Here is a 14453-nt window from a genome sequence, read left to right on the forward strand (position 1 = left end):
AAACCGCTTGTCCCATGGGGCGGGGGGGAGGTCGCAGTGAGCCGGAGCCTAACCCAGCAACACAGAGCGAAGGGCTGGAGGGGGGAGGGGACGCACCCAGGACGGGACGCCAGTCCGTCGCAAGGCACCCCAAGCGGGACTCGAACCCCAGACGCACCAGAGAGCAGGACCCGGTCCAACCCACTGCGTCACTGCGCCCCCTGCTATAATAATAATAATAATAATAATATTAATTAATAATTATTTATTAGGAGTTGCACTTTTTCAAGGTTTGACCCAGTGCATCTGCCTCTTGTCGTTCGCAGGTCAAAGTGTCCCTGGACAGCCTGATGGCGACACAGGCCGCCCTCTCCGACATCGGGGACTGTGTCACCCGTGTGGAGCAGCTCCTGAAGGACCTAAGAGCCCTGGAAGAGAAAGCGCAGGTCTGCTCTGACACGCCCCTAACATCACCTCAGTGGCTTTTCTGCGTCCATTTATTCCCGATGTCCATTTCCTTTGTTCAGTAGAAATACCATTCCGGGTGTAGAACTGTAATCGTTGCAGCGATTGCAGCTTTTTGCACTTTTGCAGTGCGTCGGGTGGTTCAGGTAGAGACGACTCTCAAATCACAGTGGTGTAAAAAGTGAGCGTGTGCAAGGAGCGGTACACAATGAACCGAGGATGCTATCTAACGACACCTGTTGCGGGGCCCAGATATCTTTCAACACGTGTGTGTTGACAGACATAGCAGACGTGTTGCTGCCCCCTTTCTGGGTAGCCCTCAGAATCCTTTCTTTCTAAATCGGGAGTTCATTGGCTTTAAGCCATTAACACCCAAGTTAATATTATTTTTTCATTTTTTGATTAATTCATATCATGCATTTTCTGTTCTTATAAGACAAAATAATTCAGTGCGATAAGATACGCAGACACAGTGTCTGAAACCGCTTCTCCCAAGCGGGGTCGTGGCGAACTGGAGCCTAGCCCGGCAACGCAGGGTGCAGGGCTGGAGGGGGGGACACCCAGGACGAGATGCCAGTCCGTCGTAAAGCACCCCAAGCCGGACTCGAACCCCAGACACGCCAGAGAGCGGGATCCGGTCAAACCCGCCGCGCCACCGTCAGATAAGATAAAATAGTTTAAATGGAAACTAAAAGAAAATTGATTGTCCCATGAGACGCTAGGCATTTGGACAATATTTTCAATGAAAATATTGCATGTTAGTGAAAAATGAAAACAGCTACAGTGGAAGTAACTTTACTGTATGTATGCCATCTTCTGTTTAGTCTCTATGTACGTAGTGTGGCACACAGCACCGTGGGTTTAGATGGGGTGAACAAAGACGCAGAGATAGCGTTCCTCTCAAACAACTTATTTGAACACCAGCACCAGGGAAATAATGCTCTTGGTCCAAGAACCCCCTTTTTCCCCAGAACTTGCACCTAGAACCAACCTTCCCAGCTTACCTAGCACCCCCAGGGTCTTTCCCAGCACACTCCTAGACACAGTCACCCCATCATTTTCCCCAGAAGCGCCCCCAGTGGTTGCACACCCACATTCCACATTTTTCCCATAATGCAACTATTTACATTTAACCAGTTCCCCTCCTGGAACAGTAACGTGGGGCGTTACAATATTACAAGGATTTTGATGCTTGTCCACGTATTTTCTTTGAAGAAGTCTGTTGAAATAAACGTCATGGTAGAGTCAACAGTAGAAAAAAGTTTCATCATATTTATAGGACTCCAGGATTTGTAATAGAATTGCTATTATGTAACATAAAATTTCAAAATGTTCTTAATGCCAATAGGCACAATTCTAAGAAATAAAAACGAAAGGACGAAAAAGTAAATTTACCTGGACTTTTTCGATGGTGTTAAAATGCGCAGGAGGAACTGAGAGAAATAATTTTGTGCAACATTGAAAGCTCAGCTAAAGCTCTCAGTAAATCACGACGTCTTCGCGTTCAACAAACGTGTTTTTATCATTACCGCTCACTGTCTCATAAATAGGATGTCGGTGTTAGTGGGTTAAATTATCTATTCATCCTTCATATAACATATGCTATGATAAAAGCACAATTTGCAGTATATATCTGCAATATTAAACCTGATGGTTGTTAGTGGAAGACAGGCGAGAAATGCTTTGCAAATTCCCGCTTTTGTTACGTCCCAAAAGCAGTTAACGAGTATTTTAATCCGACATGTTTCTTCTGTGTGCGTTCATTGACTTTGCTCTACCGCTGCGATGCTGTGTTGCAGGAGTCCCTGGAAAAGGCCCAGCTGCACGCGCTGCACGGCGACCAGCTCATCCAAAGCAACCACTACGCCGTCGACTCCATCCGTCCGAAGTGTGTGGAGCTGCGGCGCATATACGATAACTTCACCAACGAGGCCAAAAAGAAATACGACATATTGGCTAAATCCCATGAGATTCATAAACTGATGGATAAGGTAAAAAAAAAAAAAAAAAAAAAAAAAAAAAACGTGAAGGGCCATATTTTGTATACATTTTGTCAGATGTGTCTAATAATACAAAACAGTGACAATCCACTGACTAAATGTTAATCTGCACTGAAAATCTAAATGGTGGAAAATCTATGAATCAGATTTCATTACTATCACACACACACATTTTCAGAACCGCTTGTCCCATACGGGGTCACAGGGAACCAGAGCCTAACCCGGCAACACAGGGCGTAAGGCCGGAGGGGGAGGGGACGCACCCAGGACGGGACGCCAGTCTGTCACAAGGCACCCCAAGCAGGAATCGAACCCCAGACCCACTGGAGAGCAGGATTGTGGTCCAACCCACTGCGCCACCGCACCCCCGGTCATTACTATTAGTAATATAGTTTAATAGCTATATACACATATCAGAATGCTTTAAAACACATTTTTTTTTTTTTTTAAAAAAAGAAGATGTTGGGAATCCCAGATGCACGGCTGAGCAGGGTACACCCTGGATGGAATTCCACTTCATCACAGGGTATCCACACACACACACACACACACACACACACACTACTACCCATTTGCACACTGTGGGCAATTTAGCATCACCAATTCGCCTGAACTGCATGTCTTTGGACTGTGGGCAGAAACCAGAGCACTCAGAGGAAACTCACACAGACATGCAGAGAACAATGCTTTCTGACTAAGCGGAGATTGAAGCCACATTCTGTCGCACCACCCAGATGCTGCGAGGAGGCCGTGCCACCGTTCTGCCCCCAGTTGTAGACAATTTTATTCTTATAGTTAAACTATTACTGTTATTTTCCTGCTTAGCTTCTATAAATGTGACTTCATTCAGTTTAGACATTCGTCTTCAAAGCGCCTTACACTTTGCAGGGTACTGTAATGCATGTCTGAATGTTTTGTATAGTTACATAGCTGTATGTTACCATTTAGGTTAAGTACATCAGTCAAGTTTATTATAGCATGGCTCTTCACCAGCAAGTAACCTGTAGAAATTCATCAACCTTGAAACTGTATCCGCTGCATCGTGTGTTTCCTGCACAACAAATTGATGACGTCAAACAATAAATACGCTTAATTTCTTTCTTTGTCACTACTAGTACATGTACGTACATTCAGGACATGTAGAAGAGTTTATACTTTTGATTCATACTAACAAGGAGATGTGAGCATGAGGTTTATTTAGAGCTTAGTGAAATGTGTATAATATATACTATCTCGGGCAGCGGGTAGTGCTGGTTCCTCACAGTACCTGGGATGTGGACTTGAATTTAAGTTTGTGTGATGTTTGTACTTTCGCTCCTTGTTTGAATCGGTTTCCTCCGCTTGCTCTGGTTTCCTCTTACAGTCCAAACACACATTTCAGGTGGACTGGAACTCAAAATTGCCCACTGCATATGTGTGTGTCTGTGTGTATTAAATTGTCTAACATATAATATAATCATTTAAATAAATATAATAAAGTCTAATAAAATGTGTTTAATAGTCTCCAGTCATATTTCTTTACTTTGTCTAAAATTGCATAGCATATTCCAGATTTTTAATAAACTGAAGCTCATGGGGATTCTTCTTTTATTGCGATCGTGATGTTCTGATTGTCATATGATCACAGCTAATTTGGATAAAATGTTCCCATTACGCGGCATTGCTTTCGTACTATGAAGCATATGCGACGAATGTTTCGTCTGTGTTTGGGTGGTTAAGAAGCTGGATGCTGTTGCAGGTGAACCACTGGTGCGAGTCTGGTGTGTACCTGCTGGCCTCCCAGGCCGTAGACAAGTGCCAGTCCCAGGAGGGTGCGGAAGCTGCCCTGCAGGACATCGAGAGGTTCCTGGAGACGGCAAAGGAGCATCAGCTGAGCAGCCTCAAGGACCTCTACAACCAGTATGAGATTGTCCTCACCCAGGAGGTCAAGGTACGACTCCCAGGCGATTCTGAACCAGCCCAGAGCATCCCCGCCTCAAAGCATCTCTTGCCGCAACGTTTCCGTATGGACGGCGTTACGAGAGCAGTTGAACTGCTGCTATTGAAGCTGTGTAAGTGAGAAAAAGGAATGTAACACCGAAATAAAAGGTTATTGTACTGTCGAAAAGCTGAGTGCTTTTTGAAACCGGTAACATTACCTTAGGGTGGATATTTAAAAGACGTTTAAAAGAGGTGTAATAAATCTTGTCTTGTAAAGGAAAAGAGGCTGTAATACGCAGCAAGAGATATTTTAGGGTGGTTTCCTTCCGAATGAACAAAGCTGTCCCCCTAGACACAGTGACTGATAATTGATTTGCCTCTCTGTCAGCAAAAAGTAATGTTTCATGGTCTCTAGTATTGCCTCTAATAATAATACGAATATGTCCTGTATAGTTTTATTTGTACTGTATATTATATGTAAATGTTTTTAGTATTACTTACATTGTCTGTGTATTGTCATGTCACAGAGAGTGTGTTCCACTGATGCATGGATGAGCGACCCATTGTAAAGTAGTGTATCTAGCAGTGTAAGTCACCGCGGTGAATAAGGTGTGTGGGCTCATAACACTACATAGAGTTTGTTGGGAGTCGCTTTGGAGACAAGCATCTGCTAAGTGAATAAATGTAAATATAAATATGAATGTAAATGTATATTGTATGTTATGTATATTGTCGCCAGACTCTGGCCGGCGTACCGCTCTGTCCTGTATTTGCACTTGTCTTGCACTGTATGTTCTATGTGGCACAGAGGTCCAAAGAGAAACAAAATTTTGTTCCCCTGTATGTGTAACTCACCTATAGGTGGAAGGACAATAAAGTTGGCTTCGACTTTGAAGTCACTACAATTTTACACCTTGAGTCTCCAGCAATGGCTGAACATAAGGAACATAAGGACAGCTGTCTGTCTTCATGCACGCAGTTACACGAAACCCCTGGCCTGTCCTCTTTCCATCATGAACTGCTGGATCTCCTTGTCGCAGAGCAATGTGCTGAAGTCCCTCCAGAGGCTGGAGGACGTGCAGGAGATGTTTGAGAAGAGGCACGTAAGCCTGAAGAGGCTGTCCGCCAAACAGACGAGGCCCGTGCAGCCAGTGGCCCCTCGGCCCGAGTCCTCCCCGAAACGCTCCTCGCCCAGAACCCCTCGGACCGCAGGTCACGGTGAGTCGCCAGCCCAGATCATCCACTTCACCCTTCCTCCTGTGGCCTGGGCTAGAATTTCTCTTAACTGCCTAAATATTAATATGTCAGGATTCTACTGAATGCAGAAATCTGGAGCATATTTAATCCTTTACTTAGTTATATTTAAGGACTTCAAAGACATCGCTCACATTTTTCTTTGGGGAAAAAGGAGAACAGTACCGTATCCTAATGGTCACTGGCACTGGTTGTCAACACACAGTTTGTTTTGTTGAGCTGCAGTCTTGGCGAAATATGAAGTCCAAGCAGTAGCTTTTTTGTTTTATTAATCAACACTCAAGAGGCTCGTACCCTATAAAGTGTCATCTTGAGATGGTGCATTAAAAACAGTGATATGTAATTATTATGCATTATTGTGGCTGTCATCAACGGACTCATTGGAAAAGCTTTGAACCGTTGCTAAAATATTCATTTTCCTCGATGCATCTGACTGCATCTTCTGTTAAACGCTGTTATTTTCTCATTTGCAGCTGTCGGCCTTAAAGCTTTCGAACAAAATGTGAAAAGCTATTTATTGCTTTTAAAGGGGACCGTGACGCTTACGGAGTTTGCCAATGACACGCGTTCGTTTGAAAATGGAAAACTCATGATTCCGCTGAAGAAAATGAGATCACACCGCACTTTGCTACCAGCTGTTTCTCATTTGCTTCCTTCTCGTCCTTGTGATCTGTGTTGCTTCAGGACCGAACCACCGGGCTCCAGAGAAAGCCAGTACCCCGAAACAACCCAGTGACGCTGACATAGCGAAAAAGAAAAACATTCGCAAATCCAAAGGCATTAAGGTAAAGCTGGAGCAGCGGATGTGACATCCAGTGTGGTGATGTCTCTGGAAAGCACAATAATACACTGGATTTGACTGAATATATTCTGTTAGACCCCAACCCTGTTTTATAAAACCTGCCGCTTTCTGTTTGTTGCAGTGTGTGCCTTGGACAGAGGTATTTTTTTAAATATATCTTTAATCCACGCTTATCGCTGTCCATGGGTTCTAACACACAAGATCAAAAACACCTTCTAAGCAGGGCTAACAGTTCTTTCTAAGGAATACTTGCATGGAGCAGTGACAATATACCGGAAAATTTTCATTACATTTTTAATAGTGATTTGTCTATACAATCTGGTGGAAATTATGTATTTACTTCTTTTAAACGTATTTTCTTTAGTCTCCATGAAGTCCAAGTAGTATTAGGGCGTCAGTACCCTTAAAAGCACACGAAATCCAATATATACACCCATCCTTTATGTAATGGGATCTCTTACATTGAGCAATAGCCTATAAAGCACTTTTCTTTCATACAGCAGGCTTTTTATTCGGTACAGTGGCATTTTGCCTGTAACATTGTCACTGGACTTCCACAGCAGGGATTGCATTCTGTACAATGGCATGGTTTCTTGTGTTTAGATATTTTGGGACAGAGATACTTGTTGCTTTCAGTTCAGAACATTTTTGTCCATCAGTGGTGTTTTTGTGGCTACTTGTATAGTGAAAGACATAGGCAGCGATCTCTAGAACTTTCTTTATATCATTGACGTTAACATTTTTGCCAAATTATCAAAATGCTTCCTAAAAGTTTGAAAGGAAAATGCAAAAAGCAGTGGGAGTGGCTCCGAAGGAAGAGAAATTTAAAAGATAAATATAACATTGTGCTCTGTAGTGGGATGGTGACCTGTCCTGACTGCACAGTGCTGCTTGAAACTATGGAAGCCCTTGCGTCCCTTAGTTTTGCCACAGAATTATTTAATGAGACAAAGTCTTTCTCAGCTGACATAGTAGGTGTGTACGGAGAAATCATGTGTGTTATAGAGAAACAGAAATAGTGCAGGTGCCAAAATAAGAGAACCCCAAGTCGCACTGGTTAAACCAAGTAGTTAAGAAGAATCGGGTGTGTAAATCAGTCGTTTATTAATTTTATTTTAAGATATAGGCTTCATAATTTCATTTTAATATTTTATACAAGAATAATGACCATCTCTCATGTACCTTGATGCAGCACTGTATGCTTCCAGCATAGGCTCTGGGTTTCTGTGACCCTTCTTTAGGGCAAGCAGTTATCAATAATGAATGAACGAATGAATGAAAATGTGAACGATAAGCCGAAAATAATCATTTTGTTACCGATATTTCGCTATAGTTGTGTTGTCATTGTAATGCATAAAATACCTTTTATTTTGGTATTTTGTCAAATTTTAGGTGAGATTTCACCTGAAAGGGGGATTTCGTGGAAAGGATTAAACCTGTTAGGGGATGGAGAGGTGTATATGTAAACATGGAAAAGAGAGGCACACGACAGACCATCACCTGCTATCTCTTCTGGTTTCAAGATCGGCTCCGTTTGGCTCTTGAAAAGCACTGGCCTGTTTCTTTGACTCGCTGTCTCCTCCGTCTGCCTCAGATTGAAGTCATGCACGAAGCGAGTCAGGGAGGTTCGAGCCACGTGTTGGTGTCTAACGAGACCGAGGAGAGCTTGTCAAGCAGGCGGAGGTAAGTGACAGCCACCGCTAGGCTGCCACCTTCATCTGGCTTCCTAATTACTTTGGTGGTGCATGAGAACGTGCTCAACCTACCATGAGGTTTATGATGCTTTAAATACATTTACATACATGAACTGTAATCATATTTTTTTGGTTATTGGAAAAATATTGTCAGAGGAAATAATGTTATTTAACCCAGCAGTACAATTGTGCTTACTGATTTAAGGATTATTTTGCATCACTCAGTGTCATTTTATCCCATACAGTTGATTTTAAGCTATACAGTGAAGCCGTGTCTCCATCTTTACACCAGAACTAAGCAGAACATATGTCAAGTTATTATTAAATATTAAATGCTGAGCTTTTTTTTAGGTTCTACGTGCAAATGTTTAATGATACCTAATTTAATAAATGTTTAGAGTCTCCACGTTTTCCACGTTTTGAGCCCAGCCCAACACAGAAGAGATTTTGGAGTCAATTATGAAAAAAGAGAGGTACAGAAATATAAAAACACACCAGAAAAAGGCAGAAGCAGGCAGAACCGTAAGGCACACTGCTATTTATTTGACAGTTGGCTATACCTGGGTGAGGCCTGGTAAAACGGGAAACGGCAACCGGGGGCCGCCGTTTAACCTTGAATGAGATTCTTTAAGTGGACACTGGGCCTAAAGAGCACTGCTTTTATGGCTGTGCTTTTCTGAGTCCTGGTCCCATTGATGATTTCTTAGGGTGCTTTTCAAAGTGTGTTCTGAAGTCAACCGCAAGGGCTTTGTTTATTTTAACACCTCTTTGAGCCAGTAGGTGTTTTCTCTTGCTCTGCTCTGGATTTCTTTGTTTCTCTTCCTCCTTCCCTCTTTTTTGTTTGTTCAATTGCCCTGTCACTCCCTAAATCAAATACGCTCTGGTGTGTCCTGAGTAAATTATCTTTATCCTTAATGCTGTCAGGGGGTGTGGTGGTGCAGTGGGTTTGGCTGGGTCACGCTTTCTGCCGTGTCTGGGGTTCAAGTCCCGCTTGGGGTGCTTTGCGATGGACTGGCATCCCGTCCTGGGTGTGTCCACTCCCTCTCCAGCCTTGCACCCCGTGTTGCCGGGTTAGGCTCCGGCTCGCTGCCCCCCTGCTCTCGGGACAATGGGTTTTGTACTACTTGTGTGTGCGTGTGTGTGTGTGTGTGTGCTTAATGCTCTGTTGAATTCAACCTAATAAATGATATTTAAAGCTGATGATAATGTAAAAGGCAAACTGCATACTGATTTGTTGAAATAACTGAAGTATATCTGAAAAGTTCAAGTCAACTCTACTCACTGCAGCACAGACACCACTATTACCTTCTATGCACAAATAACTGACAATGTCTTCTAATGAAAACATGCAGTGCATTCAATTTTTTTGCAAGATTCTTCAAAGTAATGCTGCTGACCCTGAGGTACCAAAGCTTGGGGGATCAGATTTTAAGTTCAGTTTTTCAGTTCTACACACACACACACATTTTCAGAACCGCTTGTCCCATACGGGGTCACGGGGAACCAGAGCCAACCCGGTAACACAGGGCGTAAGGCCGGAGGGGGAGGGGACGCACCCAGGACGGGACGCCAGTCCGTCGCAAGGCACCCCAAGCAGGACTTGAACCCCAGACCCACCGGAGAGCAGGACTGTGGTCCAACCCACTGCGCCACCGCACCCCCCTATCTTTTCAGTTCTATTAGCTGTCAATTTACTGTACTTCATTATGCCATTTATTGAAAGCATCATATAACTTATGCTGAGCACTGGCAAGACAGTGATGCCAGTTTCATCTTCTTGACATTTCAAGTAAAAATAGTGAAAAATGAAACAATTTCTTGATTTTTAATATGGCAGCAAGGATTACAATATAGTGTACTAACATCTCTGACACAGACATTACTGGACTAATTTCCTGTTACTGACATAATAAGTATAATTTCTCCAAATTACCAAACAAGGGGATTGTTCATGGGTTTTAGTTAGGAACCCTATTGTCGAAGAAATCTGTTAATAAGTCTTAATTCACGGGAGTGCAAAAGAGGCACGATAAATGTAAATGATTTGAAGGATGTTTTAATTTTGAATGGCAGACCTTTTGTTTCAGTAGATTTCGTCTGTTATGTTGCGTTGAGCAGGTTGCGGATGCTACGAAAATGCTGCCATGCAGGGGTAGGTACTGAATGGCTTACAGAAGAGCACTGCTTTCACTAGGGTGCAGTACATATTTCCCATGAGTCCAGTGGATATATTTCTAATCTGGGGTTTAGTGGCCTCCTTCCAGAGGTCAAGCATGTCTGTCACATGTCCGTGAGAGGTCAGCATCTTGTCGTAGATACAAGGGTGGGAAGGAGCCTTCCCTTCGCCTGAGAAATAGATGTGGTTTTGAGGGGACACGCCGATGATTTTGGCACTTATACCCATGAAGACATCGTCAATGTAAAGCGTGCTGCTCAGCATCATGCAGACTTTGTAGATCTTCCTGACTACATCTCCAGAGATCAGATACCCTCCTCCTGGGGTGTAGTCTGGATAGGAGACCCATGGGTACACCTCATAAGGCACGTAGTACTTGCTTTTTTTGTGGCGGACGGGTGGTGAACCCCTGTGCACGCGGCCCACCCAGAAGTTCTGCACACCCTTGCGGTTCAGCTCCCGCAGGTAGCGCACAAGGTTGGGCACATGGATGAACATGTCATCATCGGCTGACATGAAGAACTGCCTGTACGGGCAGTAGGTGTGCGCCCAGCTAAACTGCAGCATCAGCTTCACGGTGAGGTTGTGGAAGGTGTCGAGGAAGTCCTGCTGGACCAGATCCTTGAACATATGGTCCTCTTGGATGAGCTTCTGCTGGACATGGGCCCGGAAAAGGGGATGCGCGTGAACTCCGAGGGCAAACACAACCCTCACGTCCACACCCAACTCCTTCCGGACGTAGGTCTCATTGCCCCAAGTGGAGCGGATGAAATTCCTCCTGTCTGTGTGCTCTGGAAGTGACTTCACAAACAAGAGCAGCAGCACCTTGTGATTTTGGCATTTGTGCTGAGGATTTATCAGATAGGGGTACTTGTTGATGTTGTCGTCCTCCTCTCGACTGACGTGGAAGTTCCTGTTTATGAAGCTGTAGTCGTTGACTAGGTAGCGGTACGAGAAGGCCCTCACATGACTTACCACATGGTGGTCCAGCTCTTCCCAGGTGACAGTCAGAATGGAGCAGATGAAGCACAGTGTTAGTAGCTGGAAAAAAATACTTCTTTTGATCCTCCTCGCATTTATAAACATTCTGCAGGTGTACTGTCCTCCTGAATTCTCTGTCAAGTCCAGAAGGAGAAGGTCCTGCCTAGAGTTCCAATAAAGTTCTTAGAATGGCAAAAATGCTTCACTCGTAATGAATCCATCATTTCAGCGCTAGAACAAATTTACGTTTTTTTCTTTGTTGGAATTATTATCGTGAAATTCTCTATCGTGCAGCATTTTTGGGTATACTTTAGGGCTAATCCGACCATTCGCTTCAGTGACTTTCAGTTAGACTTCAGGGATCATAATGCAGACTTCATGTTTTCTAGAGGTGAGTGATGCTGTTTCTCCATCTGAAAGGACAACAATGGAAAGTTTGTTTATAATAAATATTCACAGGAAAGACAACTCATTCCGTATGGTAATCAGCAGAGCCCTCGGCTTGCGGTTTACTCTGCGTTAGTATGTTTACAGAAGTCAGTTCTTGGTAAATTAAATAGCATAACCTCAATGAAGGGGAAATTCATGGTTGATTACATTCAAAATCATGCATTATTTAATATCTAATGATAGATGACTTGTTTTCCTTCAATATGGTTGTTAGGGAAATACTGTAAAATAGCTTAACTCGAGGCCACCTTATCAAAAGGAAAGCTACTGTTTGTCTTGTTAGAACATCGACATGTTCTGTTGGATCTATTGACTGAAAATTATTTCGTGAAAGTAGATACAGAGAAGAGCATCAAGCTTACTGAATTAATTGTGAAGGAAAATTATAGGTAAGGGTCACCGAGGCAAATATGTTTGTAAAATAAAAGATTTATGCTTTACATTTATTAGATGACTCGCACTTACTGATTAGTGTCCTGGTCCGTTCACACATAATCACCATTTAATTTGTGTAATGCTCAAATGTTATGCTGTTAGGAAGTTGAAATATTTCTTATAATTTAATATGAATATAATGACTACATGTCTCAGATGTCAGATATTGTAATGGTGTGAAGTCCCTGCATTGCATTAGAATAATTCTAATAAATTATGGTAATTAATGTTGTTATTCTGTTAATACTTTTGTTGTTTGACATGAGTCTCACCAGTTCCACTTTGTCATTTACTTGAAGTCCTTCACTACTCAACCAAGGAGGAGATTTTAGTGTACAATTGAAAAAAATCTGAAAAAAATTACTTGGTTATGGGAGAAGCAAAGACCACACGCTGGAGACCCATCGCATGGGCACCTGTAAGGTTGTAAATGGCAATCAGTAGAATAGCAATCTCCTCAAAGTGCCATGCAGTGATTTATAGAGTGAAGTTCCCAACAGCCACATCCAACAAGGGTTCTTCCTCTTCCAAGGTGGTGAGAGTATCATGCTTTGAGGGGAAGACCTGAGCATTGGTTACTTGGCTTTCACTACATTTACATTTACATTTATTCATTTAGCAGACGCTTTTCTCCAAAGGGACACACATCTCATAGAAAATACAATTTGTACATTACATTAGGAGAAAGAGAGACATAGTTGCAGACGTGATTCTTAAATACAGTTAGTTTCTTTCCATCATATGCACCAATGTTTATCGCACAAGTAGCAGCATTTACATTTACATCACATGAGTAGCACATTTATATTTATTTGTTTAGCTGACACATTTTTTCCCCCAGTGACTTACAATGTTAACACGCGTTTTCTTATCAACGACACCACACACCCCGGTCACTCCCTGTTTGAACCTGTCCTGTCTGGAAAATGGTTCAGGACAATAAAATCCCGCACCAACAGACCGATGAACAGATTCTTTCCCAGAGCTGTGGCCTTCATCACACCCTCCCTGTCCAGCCAGAGAAAACTGATCACAAAAGCCAACTGCTGCCTCCATTACCCCCCCACATCCACTGCTCCCCCAAAGGCTGCTAAGGACTGAGGACTCTAAAGCTATTCAGTGCAATGCTTAATTATTCCGTTTTAATTCTTATTTATTTATTTAGTTGTTTGTTTCAGCTGTTCTTTCCACTGTTGTTCTTCTGAGGGTTTCCATACAGAATTTCATTTTATTGTATACAGTGACAATGAAGTATCTTGTCTTATTTAGCCAGCTCGGTAATTTTCTCGGACCAAAATTTTCTCGGACCAATTTTCAGGCTAAGTACCTTGCTCTGGGGTACTTTAACTGGAGGTAGGAATCAAACCTGCAACCTTTGGGTCCAAAGGCACTAGCGCTAACCATTACATTGCCAGTTGCCCCATCATTTTATACACAGGGATAGAATGCGGATAGATAGATAGCTAGATGGCTAGATAGGAACATATGTGGGGTAATTTTGTGACTGATTTTCTAATAATGATAATTGTACTGTTGATGATTCAAATTTGAAAAAGTCATTGAACCCATATCCATTTACTGCGTGCCAAATAGTGAAATTGACTCAAATAGTATAAACGAAAGGACATTTGGTCCAATTCCTTATTCTTGTCATTGATTTCCCATTCCACAAGCGAAGTAACGTTTACTAAGGGTGTTCAGTCCTGGATCTGGCCACCCTCAGTGTAAGCAAATTTTTGATCCAGCGAAGCACAATTATAAATCCTTTTTTTGCTTTTCTCAGTTGTATTTTTACTGATAAGCAATATATTTTTCTCCAAAGCAATGATGGCGATTATGCAACATTTAGGCAATGTTGTGCACACTGGTTTCATTTGTTGTTCTGTTGTTCAGGCAACCGATATAAAGCACTTTTTAATGACCACCTTCATACATATAGTTTTCTCTACAGCATTTTAAACTGTGTCACTTGTTTTCACCATGTGCCAAGAAACAGAACTGTTAGAGTTATTTGATATGTCCTTATTTTTAAAATATTTTTACTGGCCTTTTTAAATGTCACTAAATGAGGTATGGCTTGGGATGGGAAACAACACAGTTATTAGGTACTAAGAATTAGATACTGACTAGATTATATTATAATCTAGCAAGTTTTGTTTGGAGTAAGAGTGCTGTGAGTAATGTCAATGAAATATTTAGAGGTAGGTGTCAATCCCTGCACACATCGAAGCATGTTCCACAGATACTGAATGCCATGCTCTCAACAATGCCATGAGCAATGAGAGAAGGTTTTTTTT

At 42.5% G+C, this 14453-nt stretch overlaps 2 protein-coding genes across 9 annotated transcripts in view; one reads left to right on the forward strand and one right to left on the reverse strand.

Moving 5' to 3' along the window:
• The window catches only part of mcf2l2 (MCF.2 cell line derived transforming sequence-like 2), a 64796-nt gene that overhangs the window by 25040 nt on the left and 25303 nt on the right, over positions 1-14453 (forward strand). For all 8 annotated transcript variants that reach the window (XM_018757320.2, XM_018757324.2, XM_018757319.2 and 5 more), the window contains exons 10-15: positions 306-425; positions 2244-2435; positions 4183-4374; positions 5405-5582; positions 6303-6403; positions 8015-8103. In XM_018757320.2, coding sequence (XP_018612836.1) covers positions 306-425; positions 2244-2435; positions 4183-4374; positions 5405-5582; positions 6303-6403; positions 8015-8103 — 872 coding nt within the window. The remainder of the gene's footprint in view (positions 1-305; positions 426-2243; positions 2436-4182; positions 4375-5404; positions 5583-6302; positions 6404-8014; positions 8104-14453) is intronic.
• On the reverse strand, positions 10174-11376 carry LOC108937393 (lactosylceramide 1,3-N-acetyl-beta-D-glucosaminyltransferase A-like). Its single transcript, XM_018757325.1, has one exon. The coding sequence runs from the start codon at positions 11374-11376 to the stop codon at positions 10243-10245; it is 1134 nt and encodes a 377-aa protein (XP_018612841.1). The 3' UTR covers positions 10174-10242.

Source organism: Scleropages formosus, chromosome 8, assembly GCF_900964775.1.
Source record: "Scleropages formosus chromosome 8, fSclFor1.1, whole genome shotgun sequence".
Lineage (NCBI taxonomy): Eukaryota > Metazoa > Chordata > Actinopteri > Osteoglossiformes > Osteoglossidae > Scleropages > Scleropages formosus.

Bases quoted from the DNA above. Each gene is read 5' to 3' on its own strand.
- LOC108937393 (XM_018757325.1), bottom strand. From the start codon at position 11,376: ATGTTTATAAATGCGAGGAGGATCAAAAGAAGTATTTTTTTCCAGCTA.